We start from the raw sequence: 14862 nt of genomic DNA, 5'->3' as shown, positions 1-14862 counted from the left end.
ATGGGGACCGCCGAATAACCCTTTGGAAACCTTTTTTCTAATAGTGTACTTGCTTATAGCCATAAGGCTGTAATGGTTTTGCAAACATGCCTCTAAAAGCAATCTGTAAAATCAGGAAGTCATGGAAAATCAAGTTGTAATTTGGTTACTTGAAAATAGATTGCATGTGCCCCTCTCTTTCTCCCAGTCTGTGCGTTTGCTTGTGTGTGTGTGGTGTGTGTGTGTGTGTGTGTGTGTGTGTGTGTGTGTGTGTGTGTGTGTGTGTGTGTGTGTGTGTGTGTGTGTGTGTGTGTGTGTGTGTGTGTGTGTGTGTGTGTGTGTGTGTGTGTGTGTGTGTGTGTGTGTGCGTGTGTGCATGTGTGTGTGTGCGTGCGCGTGTGTGTGTGTGTGTGTGTGTGTGTGTGTGTGTTCTTGAGTGCGTGCGTGTGTGTGAGTCGTGCACTCCTGTATGCGTGTGTGTGGGTCTACATGTATGGTTTAGAGGGAGCACAGACAAAATGTAGAATTGCCATTGTGCTCTAATACAATCTGACTTCCCCTCCTGACCTGAGATATTCCTCTCTCTAGAAATGAGAACCAGGCAGGCAAAACGAGGGCATTGTGGGCTGAGAGAGAGAGGAAGGCAGAGGAGGAGGAGGAGGAGGAGGAGGAGGAGGAAGGGAGGAGGCTGTGGGAGGGCTGCAGGGTACTGGGTAGGGTAGGAGGACAGGCCACAAGTGATGCCTGGTATTTCTTCCACTGCCCCCATGCTTAAGGCTGCATTTCTGTCCGTGGTCCATCTGGTAGTCTCCTACATTACAAACAGCTGCTCCTGCTCATCAGCCTTAGGTCTGTGCCCTCATCTACTCCGTCCGTCCTCAAAGTCTGCATCACCAGTCCCTCTACCCTGATCTCTGCCAAGGAATGAAAAAAGGGGAAAGATAGGGAAATAGTCATTATAGTTGATGAAAACATTTAAGTTTTCTTTCAAGTTGAAAGAGTTTGCTTTATTCTGATCAATTGACAGATAGTGGATTTGATCCCTCAACACATCAAGCCAACTGGTGAGAGACTCCATTTTCTGCCCCAGTGGAGAGAGATAAACAGCTTTCTGTCTGGACAAGAGACTCGACATTGGGGGACAAACCCAGTCATCTTTAGCCAGGACACTGAAAGAGACTAAGTTTGCTGCTTTACCTTGAGAGACACAACCTTCTGTGTCAAGACAAGACAAGACGAGCAGTTTTCTGTCTAAACAGAGACAGAAAAGCCTAGAAAGAGAGACCAAGACCTCTGGATTTCACCCTCTCAGGGACAGTTTTTTGCCTTAATACAGAAACGGAGATTACGACTGTTCTACTACAATATTCCTTACCCCTAATATTGAGAGTCCTTCACTTTTCTTCCCTGTCACCTGAACACTGAGAAAACCTTTCTGCATTCTCATTTTTAACAGAAAAGGCACCAGCCGGGTCTAAGCAGCTGCATCTCAGGTAGAGTAACTTTGTCTGTCTGTCTGTCTGTCTGTCTGTCTGTCTGTCTGTCTGTCTGTCTGTCTGTCTGTCTGTCTGTCTGTCTGTCTGTCTGTCTGTCTGTCTGTCTGTCTGTCTGTCTGTCTGTCTGTCTGTCTGTCTGTCTGTCTGTCTGTCTGTCTGTCTGTCTGTCTGTCTGTCTGTCTGTCTGTCTGTCTGTCTGTCTGTCTGTCTGTCTGTCTGTCTGTCTGTCTGTCTGTCTGTCTGTCTGTCCCAGTGGTGGAAAAAGTATCCAATTTTCATTCTTGAGTAAAAGTAAAGATACCTTTTAATAGAAAATTACTCAAGTAAAAGTGAAAGTCACCCAGTAAAATACTACTTGAGTAAAAGTATTTGGGTTTTAAAAATACTTAAGTATCAAAAGTAAATGTACTTGCTAAAATATACTTAAGTATCAAAAGTAAAAGTACAAAATATTTGTTATTCCTTATATTAAGCAAACCAGACACATTTACAATTGAGGCATTTCTGTTTAGTGAGTTCACTAGATCAGAGGAAGAAGCGATGACCAGGGATGTTAAGCATTCAAAATAATGAGTGCTTTTGAGTGTCACAGAAAAAAATACATTATTTTTTTAGGAATGTAGTGGAGTAAAAGTAAAAGTTGTCCATAATATAAGTAGTAAAGTACAGATACAAAAAAAAAACTACTTAAGTAGTACTTTCAAGTATTTTTACTTAAGTAATTTACACCACTGGTGCGTGCGTGCGTGCATGGATGTAGATCTGTAGCATCTGCTGTGATGTTGAAGGAGTAAGCATTGTTATGTTAGTACTGAAATATTGTCCGACTTGTCAGATGAATTTGAGATCTAAAGTTGACCCTTTTAGACCAAGGGATTGCAGCCAACACATATAAAAGCAGTTTTTTGCCAACTACTCTGGCATTGTCTCCAAAGACACAAAACCCTCCTTGTCTTTCAGACTTTTGTGTTTGTGCTGCTGGTGATCATGCCGAAAATAAAACAAACATGACATAGGAAGGAAAAGAGCAGCAAGCCAAACAATATAGAGAGCAGGAGAAAGTCAAAATAGGGAAGTCATACTTTCTCAGAGCTTGGACTATTGCTATTAGTAATGGGTGGACCCTTATCCTGATGTAATCTCTTAATATTACATTGTCCTGTGACCTTGGGGCAAAATGTGGCCAAAAGTATTCAATGGGCTTTGAGTGACATGAAAGAATGGTGTTGGAGCTTAAAGGAAAGGACATGATGTCAGACAAACTCTGAGACATCCACAGTTAGATGGTGCTGACACCTTTACACACACTATATATACCTTTCTCGTTAACCTTTTGTAGAAGCAGTTGACCGTAGACACTTAAACAAGTCGCTTGATAATAATGAAGCTTTGAATGATGAATGGCAGTTATTCAGTCAAAGCTAATTCTACAAATTGTTTAAAGATATAGGACTATGCTCTTTGAAATTGGAAAAGAAATGGTCTTAAGTAGTCTCTTAAAAGTAAGTAAGTAAAAGGGGCTGAACGATTCGGGAGGAGTCCAATATCCTCATTGGTCAGACTTCTAAAAGTGAAGTGTGGAATTGCTGATAGACTATAAGGATAGGCTAAAGATGATCCAAATGTCCAAATGTCCAAACCCTTTAGTCTGTAGCTCCCAGGTCTCAATAACTGGGAGTAAATGGTGTGTGTGTGTCTACCAAGACATAACATAATGAAGTCATGGCTGGTTTACTCTACCACTACAGTGCCTCTACAGAAAGCTATCGTTCAGGTACCAGACTTGAGTAAACTCTGCTGGAGAGATGGTTCACCTTTTTGAAGTTTTATCTTATTATCTACTTTCAAATGTGAACTATCCCTGATGGGAAAATTGTTCATTTGTGGTCTGTATGAGGATTGATTATGTTAATAATAACTTATTTATAAGCAGGGTGGAAAGGCGAAGGCCCCAGTGGACTGTCTCCCCTATTTCAAATTAGTCAAGGGGCTAAGAGTCAAGTCTGCTAGGAAAGCGTGAGTCAAAATGATCATGTTGCTGTGACTGACCTAGAGGGACCATACTGTATGTATGCCATGACACCATTATTTGGTTAACACAGACATAAGACAAAAAGCAGAATAAAGGATTGTGTGCTGTGCTTTCCTTATATCACAGAACAGAAAGAACCACCCTGTCCTCTCCTATCAGGTGTCCCGGGGTGTTTTCGGGGTATTTCCCCCTTCCCTCTCCATTCAACAGCTGCCCTCAGTGTCACCAGCACAGAAATACAATTACCATAAGGAACATTCCCAGCCATGAGCGTGAAATTGCCGTGGTCTGAGGGGCTTTGTCCATTCTAGTTTTCCTATTTCTATAGACTCCAGACAAGCACCAAGCACCGTAAAGTGAGCATCATTGTTCTCCTTTCCGAGGTAAACAACAGAAGGAGGAGGGCGGAAGGGCAGAGGGAGCACCTTCTTCCTCCCTAAAGTACCCCCAGCTGCCAAGACCCCAGTCAGGTACATTGTCCTGGTGCTGATCTAAGTAAGACGGAGCCTGCAAAGTGCCAACAAGCACGAAAACCATAATAAGCTGGTCTGGGATATTTTTTTATATATTTTTATGTACACACAGCAGGACTGCTTGTTGTGAGAAAAACGATTGATGGGTTGGTGTTTTTTCTCATAGCGCAGAGATTAGCTTTTTTGAAACTTGTTTTCTTGAGAATGGGCGATTTCCTTTTAAGTGCCTTGGCAGTAGGAAATCATATTGTTTGACATTGCTTCCTCAACTGCCTACGGGGAGACAGGATGGCGACCAAGACCCCTCAGACAGAAATGTAAAGGGATGTGAGTTTCTATGGGAAGTGAGTCAGTCTCAATGACTGTTCTCAAACTGATTTACTGCATCAGCAGTAAAAACCTATTCTTCCCCTATTCCCCTAGAAATAAATTCCAGGTTATTTTGCCATGTTTGAATGACTGTTTCTATACACCAATATGGGCCAGTATTATTATTACTTTCCACTCAGCCATAGTTCCCATAACTTGCCTGAGGTCACTGTCATGTGGCCACTAGAACTTAAAACATTCTGCCACACAAACTGGTCTGCTGTAGATAAAGAAGGGAACCCCTATTGGTCCACTCTCCCTCAGGCACACACACACTTAATTTTTAAAACCTCTATTTAACTAGGCAAGTCATTTAACAACAAATTCTTACTTTCAATGACAGCCTAGGAACAGTGGGGTAACTGCCTTGTTCAGGGGCAGAACGACAGATTTTTACCTCTGTCAGCTCGGGGATTCGATCTAGCAACCTTTCGGTTACTGGCCCAATGCTCTAACCACTAGGCAACCTGCCCCCCATACACACACATGCGAACACGCACAGAGTCTAATCAACACCCTCACTTGAGCTTAAAGAGCACAGATCCTGCAGCTCCATACTTTCCATTGGTCATGCCCTTCAGGAAATGCTAGAAAGTTACAGTAATACACCGTCTCGTCTAGATAGAAAGACTGATAGTCTGAAAAATAATACAACCTTCAGTGCCAGATGGATTTTAGTCCAAGGAGGGTTTATTGTCTCTGCTGGTAAGACTGAACACGACCTCTTAGCAGTGAACGCCACCTTAACTTGAACCACTTAGCCTGTACAATGGTAATTATCGTACTGGATAGTTTGTCAAACATCAAGTTTATATAGCTGTCTTTTTACATATGCTATTTAATTTAATAAAGGTTTTCACTGTGTTCCTACTGTATGAAATGAAGTATTATGAAACGTTGTTCAATAGACACTAGTTAGTTTATCCTTTGTTTGCGTGTGAGTGGGGGGAGTCTGGAGTACACACTACAGTACAGCGCTGTCTGTGCTCATGGAGCCGATGTGGAATCGGCAGCTAGCTGTGTGTGCTGGTAGTGTTCAACATGGAAGTAGCTGTTTCCTTTGCTCTGCAAGGGCCAAGGCTTTTGTATCGTGACAGGTAACGCTGCTAGTTCGAGGGCAGATATACAGTATGTGCGCAGAGAGAAGAGCTGACAGTAAGAGTACATGGGGGTGATGAAATGGTATAGCTCAGGTGTTCATAAATGATCTCCCAAGATATCTATCAAGAAGAAGAAGAAGACTTTCCTATACTAGAAATAATATCGTTATTTACTGTATATTGTCATATGACGTCTGTTATTGGAAAATGCTTTTGAGGGATTGGGTCCTTTGGAAATTTCTTGACTCAGTTCTGAAACGGATGAATTTCCATCAACAGAAACAAAGTGCATTGATTTATTAGTACTTAGCTCTTTAATTATTATTATTATTATTAATTTTTTTACATCTTACCAGTCACCACTTCCTTATTGATTTTGTTTGTTTTCAATGTGTCAAGAAATATGCACCACCTATCTCTGACCAAAGGAAATGTCAGTATGTCTCACTTTCCCAGGCTAAGTAATGCAAAGAGAATCCCTGTGACATGTTTATTTCTGTGTTTTTGTTGACTTTAGACTTCCTTAAAACTGACATCCCATTTCCCAGATTGCTGGGCCAGGCAGGCAGGGCTGTGGGAACATACTTGGCCCAAATCAGGCCAGTCTACTGAGCCCACTGTGGTCACACAGGGAGAAAAGTCTATTAATATACCCACTCCACAGCCCCAAACACATCGCCTGGTACAAAACAGGATAGAATTGTAAAGCACAGCATCACTCAATACTATACAGCACAACATTGCTCAGTATAGTATAGCACAGCATTGCTCAGTACAGTACAGTAAGGTACTGAGAGGCACAGAGCTTGGAAACCAGTAAAATAAAAACACAAGTCAACACTGCGTAGCACAAGTGAATTAAGTCACAAAGTGTGAGAAGCCATGAAACAGAATAATCAAAAGTCCTGAAAAAAGAAACACATATGAAATATCCCACAGAACAACAACAGCACCTTCATTCAATGCAGAAATGTAATTCATTGATCTATAAGTGCAGTAGATCGTAGTTAGCGTGGTCCCAGATCTGTTTGTAATGTCTTTCCAACTCCTATCGTCAATGGCATACCAGTGACCATCGGCGTTGGAAAGACAACGCAAACAGATCTGGGACCAGGCTAGATGGTAGTTATAGATGATGACTGACTGTTCCCTGACTGCTCTACTCTCTCCCAGGCCGTTCCAGAGGTGTGGTGTGTGACGGGTGATGGCCGACTGGAGTCTACTGGGAAACTTCTTGGAAGAGGTGCAGGAACACTCGACGTCTGTGGGCAAGGTGTGGCTCACCATCCTCTTCATCTTCCGTATTCTGGTCTTGGGCACGGCCGCTGAGTCGTCGTGGGGCGACGAGCAGGAGGACTTCACCTGCGACACGGAGCAGCCTGGTTGCGAGAACGTTTGTTACGACACGGCCTTCCCCATCGCCCACATCCGCTACTGGGTGCTGCAGATTGTCTTCGTGTCCACGCCGTCGCTCATCTACATGGGCCACGCCATGCACACGGTGCGCATGGAGGAGAAACGCCGGCGCAAGGAGCAGGAGGACCAGGGGGGTGGTGACGGGGAGGAAGGAGGGGAAGGAGGAGAGGAGAAGCATTATCTGGAGCACGGGGAAGACAAGGGGGGAGAGTGCGGGAAGGAGGGCAGCGGCATAGGGAGGGTGCGTCTGCGCGGGGCGCTGCTGCAGACTTACGTGTTGAGCATCCTGATCCGGACGCTAATGGAGGTGGTCTTCATCGTGGTGCAGTACATCCTCTATGGGGTCTTCCTCAACGCCCTGTACGTGTGCCACAGTCGGCCCTGTCCCCACCCGGTTAACTGTTACGTCTCGCGGCCCACGGAGAAGAATGTGTTCATCGTGTTCATGCTGGCCGTGTCGGGCGTGTCGCTGTTTCTCAGCGCCGTGGAGCTCTACCACCTGGCCTTTAAGCAGTGTCAGAGGTTTCTGAGGAGTAAACGACAACAGCAACAACAACAGCAACATCAACTGCTACAAGGACGCACGCCCTCAAGTGCTACGGTCATAGCCGCTGAACCGGACAGCCCACCCCGTCCGTCCATGCCTTGCACCCCGCCCCCAGACTTCAGCCAGTGTGTGATCTCTTCCCCTCACACACACCCAATGCACACCCAATCCCACCCCCATCCTAGCTGCCCTCCCTTCAACAACCGGCTGGCCCACCAGCAGAACTCAGTCAACATGGCCACTGAGCGCCACCGTGTTGTCCACGATGACCTGGGGAAGGAAGACTTCCTGCACATGACCTATGAGGGGCACGCCGACACGCCCAACGCCTGCATCCCACCCCCTTCGCTGCTCCAAAACGGCTTCCAAAATGGCTACCTGAAAGACAAGAGGCGTCTGAGCAAGACCAGCGGCTCCAGTAGCCGTGTGCGACCCGATGACTTGGCTGTGTAGCCCCAATTCCCAACACACACACTGTTCCTGGATCATTTCAAACACACACTCACACACACACACACAGAAGAATGGGATGACTATGGCTCGTCTGTTGTGGTGGACTAATTTGAGCACTGCATGGCACATGTCAACAAAGTTACAAAGTATCACAAGTCATGAAACAGAATACTCGAGCTAATCAGAAGTCCTGAAATATGGATGCTTGAGGAACAATTGACATACACATTGGCACTTAGATATCATTAGTATGGGTCTCAGTCATGGTTTTGAGACATAGATCCACGGGCACAACACAGCTGTAGAGGGGTTAGTGCCTTCATATTTAGCCCTCAGGACTAATCCCCTAATGTGACTGTCTGAGACATCTGTCTTGATGCGTCCTAAATGGCACCCTATTGCCTATATAGCAGCAGGTAGCCTAGTGGTTAGAGTGTTGGGCCAGTAACCGAAAGATGGTATCCCCGAGTTGACAAGGTAAAAATCTGTAATTCTGCCCCTGAGCAAGGTACTGTTCCCAGAAGACGTGGATGTTGATTATGGCAGCCCCTCGCACCTCTCTGATTCAGAGGGGATGGGTTAAAGGTGGAAGACACATTTCAGTTGAATGCATTCATCTGACTACGTATCCCCCTTTACTTTTAACCAGGGCACATATAGCTTTGGTCAAAAGTAGTGCACTATATAGGAGAATAAGGTGCCATTTGTGACAGAGACATTGACTGCTGTCTCTGAGTCTCTCCCTGAGAGACAGGGGGGGCCTTGTGCCAAACCTGAGAATGAGTGGGTCACTGCCACACTATCAGCTCTGTGACACTGACTGGCTGCTGGGGACAGCTAAGTGGGACAGATGACAGCCAGTCTGTCGCTCAGAGAGAGATATGTGAAGGACGGCTGCCTGTCAGTGACCCACAAACGCACGCTTAGACAAATGCTCTACACGTGTAGGCTTGCTCTCTCTCACGCACGCGCACATACAATACATTTACAGAGGCACGCAGACACTTTCATTGGCATACAATACAAACATGCAGACACACCATGGGAATCCTGATGTTGTAATCACCTCCCAAAACCACTTCCCAAAACCATTGTTACTAACTTTGCAATTGAAAACGCTCGTAATCGAACTTCTAGAACAGCTAAGTGTGTCAGATGCTTTTTCGCCCTTATACACAGAGATATCTGCTAAACTTTGAATCACAGTGTGATAGTGTCTCTGTGACATCGATAACTTCAGAACAAAGTTGACTACAAATACAAAGATGCCAATGAGTTTGCAATTGATACAAAGAAGCAACGTAGAAAAATATGCTTCAAATTAAAAATGCAGTCAAGATGACTGCATTAAAATATAAAGAGTAGGCTGTAGGCCTATATCAATAATATGTTATAAAATGTTCAAATAATTTAGTAAAATTTTGTTCCTGGGCGTAACTTTGGTTTTAGAAACGGGGGGGAGGGGCATAATAAATATATATATTTTTTTTATCCTATCGGATAAACGCTCCAAACAGCCTACCCAACCGCTCGGAGTTGTCCGCATGGTCCTAAAGCACACCGTTGCATCATTTTGTATCATATTCCAATGACATGGGGGGGGAACAAAAAATGCAATTCCAGAATGTAGGGGGGGGACATGTCGCCAGTGAAAGTTGCACCCCTGATTTTGCTACTTGTAGGCTACTGTCAGTATTTGTCTCAACATATTCACACAATACGCAATGATGTGTCAAATCGGTGATTTAGTGCATTTTCATTGGGTAAGCATTATTCATAATAAACTGCCTCAATATTTGCAGCAGTAGGTGGGAATATCTCTCCAGGAGCTGATCCGTTTTCAGTATTGTGAAATAATTATAATGTTAAGGAAATATTTGAACGGAGAAAGCTGATCCGAGAGCAGCGCTCCCTTTCTTTCGAGCCTATCAGGATCTACACAATGCTCCAACGATGTACTTTGCGACCGTTCTCTCTGCGTGGTGTTTTGACAGACGCGTGATACATCGTTATCGGAAAACCGGGCGGAGACCTTGAACGTGATCTTGCCAAACAAGTGTATGTCTATTGTCAAGGAAACACCGCTTTTATTTATCACTGTCAGCTCGTGAGTTAGGAGACTGTGAAAAGTAAGCCGGAGAGGAATTCTCTTAATTTTTGGAAAGTCATTCCCTTTCAGAATTATCAAACAGAAGGGCTGATAAATATAAAAAATAGGACCTATCTTTTTTACCTGGCAAAGTATGTGGTCGAAAACTGAAAACGTTTTGCACTGGTTTACCGAATCTGTGTGTGTAGTGTTTTACAACATCTCAGATTTATGTTTTGAAATGTTTAACTAAATCTAACTGCTAATTCACAAAAAAAACGTTGTCTAGCTCATTTTCAATGCATCTTTGTTTAACGTGAATGATTGTATTGGGGTGGTGTCATTGCAATCACATTTTTGTCAACTTCGCACTTTAGCAAAAAGCAATGAAAATATGTATCTTTAGTGTTCCAAATGTTTTCATGTTTATTTTATATGTAAAAGTAGATATTGTCTGCCATTAAAAACACATTTATCCATGACACATGATAGGAATTTGCAAGCTATGTCTTATCTACTAATATTTTAAGTAGAGCGATTCTATTTTACACACTGATGACAACGTTCACTGTTCTATCTGCACTATATTGTATATTGACTGTGTATGGTAAAGACCACTGATCCTCTTCGTACTAATTGTGACAAAATGTAAAACAAGCACGAACTCAATATATACACCCCCCATATGTATCATGCACTCTATTTGACTGATATCTTCTAACCTATGAACACACTTCAGAGGTATTTGGGATTTTATTTTACTGGCTTCTTATAGAGCAACAGGGTCAATCATTTGTTGAGTTTCAGTATCAGTTTCCATTTGTCCTGATCTTCTATAACCCCTCTTTATAGCCATATTTAATCTGTGTGTATAAAACAAGAGGCATGAACGCCAGACTTTCACAGCTGCAGGACAAATTTACCATCGCTAAAATTAGCCGAGGACAAAGTCCTCTTGACCAGGCTGCTCTCTGGAATGCTGGGTAATTATAGTGGACATTCGGAGCCAGAGAACCTTGAGAAATGATTCCCAGCGTTAAAGTTTTGATAATAGGCTAGGGAATTATTCCCAACGTTTCCCAGGGCACGGCCTGGACGGGAGCCAAAGAAAATTCCCTGTGTGTGTGTGTGTGTGTGTGTGTGTGTGTGTGTGTGTGTGTGTGTGTGTGTGTGTGTGTGTGTGTGTGTGTGTGTGTGTGTGTGTGTGTGTGTGAGCCTAGTGGCTAGAGTGTTTGACTAGTAACCGGAAAGGTTGCAAGTTCAAATCCCTGAGCTGACAAGGTACAAATCTTTCGTTCTGCCCCTGAACAGGCAGTTAACCCACTGTTCCTAGGCCGTCATTGAAAATAAGAATTTGTTCTTAACTGACTTGCCTAGTTAAATAAGGGTAGACAATTTAATTAAATAAAAAACATACAATGAGTATGTATGGGCATTCATCGGAAATAGTCACTACCTGTGCTTGAATTCACATTGGCACTGCTACATCTGAGTAGCAGTGCCAATCTAGGATCAGTTTAGCCTTTTATGTTATAATGAATAAGAGGGGGGACCTGATCCTAGCTTAGTACTCCTACTTTGAGATGCGAATACGGGCCCCAATTGTATGGTTATCATTTTGACCTGATACACTTCAATAATTATTTCAACATTACACAGGAGTAAAACAATTTGCCAGTCTGTCGGATATTGTTGCCAGTTCCGAACTTCAATAACAAAAAACGGTTTAATGCACTAGGCTCTGTTAAGTAGAGCGGTAGTTCAACCAGGTATCCCTGGGGGATACTTTACCTATCCACAGGGAACACTTGAAGAGACTCAAAAGACCATAGGTTACTGGTGAAATGCAAATGAGGGTGTACTTCAGGGAACAAAATGAACTTGGTGGTACAGTAACCCAAAAAGTTAGAGAACTACTGGAGTCGAGTACCACAAAATGATATTTCTTGGCATTGGGCCCTGGAAATCTAAGAATGGGATGTAAAGCAGCGCTGACCAGTGTTTCTCCACTAGGTGGCCACATTGCTCTATACAGTGTGAGATCCATTGCAACCGACACAAAGGATTCTTCCATATTGTTTTGATTCATCGTACGTAGATTACTCCTCCATAAGGTGCGATTGCCTAGTGTCATGGGAATTCTGGTGCGCCAGGGGGAAAATACTATACAACACAGCACAGGCCACCTGTATACCAAACAATATATTTTATTAGTCTTCCAACACCACAGCCCTGTACCAAATTCAATGGAGTCACATGACAACATGTTAACACAGGAGAGGCAGGGACACAGATACAACCTACTAGCTCATTTTCTGTTTAGCTTTTTTTGTCGTCATTTCTGTTTTTTTTTAATTCAGCAAAATTCCATGGTCACCACCCCCTCCAAGTAACCCAGACATGGTTAAGGCTTCTTCTTCTTCTTCTTTTACTCTCCTCTCTGTACTCCTAGCCTGGAAAGGTGAGAGCAGAGGCTTTGCTTTCTGCTGTGTCTGTTTGTCCGTTAGGGCTAAGAGGGGTTTGAGGTGTGACAGACATCACCCCCCCCCCCTAACCCACAACCCCATATCCAATTCTAAACCAGGCCTCATCAGCGTATGCCCCAGAATCACCCCTCCTACCGAGGGTTTTTTGACAATAAAAACAGGAGAAAAAAAAGAAAATAAACATTCTTTACAGTTAAATCATGTTTGTGCTTTTTTTAATAATACTATTATCTGTATGAGGTCATCGTTTGGCATATTATACAGAGTAACAAAGGAAAATGCAGTTTTTAAAATACTTTGACCCCCCTACATGGTAAACAGCATTTCAGAGTGGGAGTTGCAGCGACATTTGGCTACCCCATCTCCATACCCCCACCCTCCTTTACAAAAGAAGATGGGAAAACAAACTAGAAGTCACTATTAAAATCCCTTTAACAACACAAATACAGTACACAAATACAAATAGCATTGAATCTCTGGAGGGTAGTGATGAGATGAGATGTAAACATACAGCCAAAAATGGTGCAACTCGAGACAACAACAAAAAAACTGTGACCTTTTTGTCTTTTCATTCAGTTCCTTGTGTTTTTAATCCTTTATTGTTCTTTACATTTCGTCGTTTAGCTGTTCTTATAACAGTACAACTACGGACCTCTGGTCCCGGGTCATCCCTGGAGTTATGATGAAGAGGCTTCCTATCCGTCTGTAGAACACTGGAGCTTAGACTCGTCCCGTACATTCTACGTTTTCCAAAACAGAGAAAGATCAGTCCCCTCTGCAATGGTGTACATCTGCCCTCCCCTCCATGGAACACGCTGCAGTTGCACCACCACACCCGACAGACTGCTAAACCAGCCCAAAAGTGTCTCGGGATGTGTGTGTGTGTGTGTGTGTGTGTGTGTGTGTGTGCCAGAGTGAATGTATGTGTCCCCAGTCCACACAACAACCGCCTAAGAGAGCACAAGTCTCATGTGTATTCCTTTTTTGGCACAGGTTCTAGACTCCAGGTTCTAGACTCCTGCGGGTTCCGAGTCAGGTCTTTAGTTTCTACTTAGCTGTAGCAGCTCAGAACATGAGGTTCCCGGGGTTTCCGGGACCGGGGTTGAAGCCCATGCCCATGTCCCCTGCCATCCCGCGAGGCCTCATTTGAGGCGGCATCATCATAGTCTGCTGGGGGCCACCCATGCCGTGGAGTGACATCATCATGTTGGGCGAGCCCACGGGGCCCGGGTGATTGTACATGAGCCCCCCCCTCTCTTTAACCTGCATCATCCCATGCCCAGGTCCTCCCATCATGCCCGGCTGCTGTCCCGGCGACAGCATCCGATGCTGGGGTCCCATCATGCCCTGGGGCATGAAGCCGGGGTGGCCAGGGTGTAGCTGCCGCATGGGATTGTGGCCAGGGTTACCCATTGGCATGTCTTGGGGCCCCCCCATGTGGCCTGGGCCCGGCAGACCTCCCATCCCCTGCATGGGCATCCCCATTCTGGGGTTCCCCTCCACCATCATCCCCTGCATCTGGGGAGGGAATCCCTGGGGGCCGGAGGGGTGAGGTTTCCCCCCCGGGCCGTCGCCACCACGGGGGAAGTAGGACAGAGTCTGGCTGGGCTTTTCCGATGGGATAATCCGGGAGAGGTCAAACTCCGGCATTCCGGTAGCTCCCGTTCGCATGACCTCGTGGAGGTCGTTATCATTGTTGAACATGTTGAAGTCCTGGCCTCCTCCGGGAGTGTTGGGTTTACACATGCCGCCCGCATCCCCGCCAGGGCCCATGTTCCCCATTCGGCCCATTGGGCCCCCCTCCACCTGGAAGCCCATGCCGTGGGGGAAACCACCCTGGGGCCCGGGGCCGTTGTGGGGGAAAGGGATCTGCTGAGGAGGAGAGTGACCGGGGGGGAATCCCTGGCCTCGGTGGGGGAAGCCCATACGGCCCTGAGGTATCATCTGAGGGTTGCCCATCCCTGGGTCCTGCCCGCCGGGCATCATCATGCCGTGGGGCCCCATCATACCCGGCCCCATGGGCCCCTGGTGGGGCCCACCCATTGGGTTGGGCGAGGGCATCTGGTTAGGCATGCCGTGGGAGAGGGGCTGGGAGCCCATGGTGTTCATGCCCATGGGGCTGAGAGCGGGCATGGGGCCTTGTGACGTGGGAGCCATCATGCGGTTGTGGCCCGGGTGGTGGTTCATTCCCATACCTATAGGAGGCAGCAGAGAGGCAGGCAGGGTGAGATCACTACATTCAAACCATAAAACAAAGAGCAAAAACATCAAATGGTTGGCATACGCTTACGCCTCAGTATAGTGAAAGTTCTAGTCTCCAGGGGTGTGTGTAAAAGGCAATTGCAAAGGTGCAAATTTGGATACAGATATGTATAAGTATTTGTGATGCGTTAACGGAAAATGGCCTGGTCTAAAACAGCTA

At 45.2% G+C, this 14862-nt stretch overlaps 2 protein-coding genes across 9 annotated transcripts in view; one reads left to right on the top strand and one right to left on the bottom strand.

The window, feature by feature from the left end:
* The first annotated feature begins 723 nt into the window (after positions 1-723).
* LOC109906671 (gap junction alpha-5 protein-like) lies at positions 724-12644 on the top strand. Of its 3 annotated transcripts, XM_020504500.2 has the most exons (3): positions 724-1472; positions 3836-3977; positions 6623-12644. In XM_020504500.2, the coding sequence occupies exon 3, from the start codon at positions 6654-6656 to the stop codon at positions 7863-7865; it is 1212 nt and encodes a 403-aa protein (XP_020360089.1). In that variant the 5' UTR covers positions 724-1472; positions 3836-3977; positions 6623-6653; the 3' UTR covers positions 7866-12644. The 3 variants fall into 3 exon arrangements, with proteins under 3 accessions (XP_020360089.1, XP_020360088.1, XP_031648202.1); XM_020504499.2 differs by lacking the exon at positions 3836-3977; XM_031792342.1 differs by lacking the exons at positions 724-1472; positions 3836-3977 and adding an exon at positions 4784-5054.
* The window catches only part of LOC109906670 (B-cell CLL/lymphoma 9 protein-like), a 105238-nt gene continuing 101834 nt past the window's right edge, over positions 11459-14862 (bottom strand). For all 6 annotated transcript variants that reach the window (XM_031792341.1, XM_031792337.1, XM_031792339.1 and 3 more), the window contains one exon: positions 11459-14635. In XM_031792341.1, coding sequence (XP_031648201.1) covers positions 13506-14635 — 1130 coding nt within the window. In that variant the 3' untranslated portion in view covers positions 11459-13505. The remainder of the gene's footprint in view (positions 14636-14862) is intronic.

This window comes from Oncorhynchus kisutch, linkage group LG16, assembly GCF_002021735.2.
Source record: "Oncorhynchus kisutch isolate 150728-3 linkage group LG16, Okis_V2, whole genome shotgun sequence".
Classification (NCBI taxonomy): Eukaryota; Metazoa; Chordata; class Actinopteri; order Salmoniformes; family Salmonidae; genus Oncorhynchus; species Oncorhynchus kisutch.
This window is presented reverse-complemented; position numbering and strand designations above follow the sequence as displayed.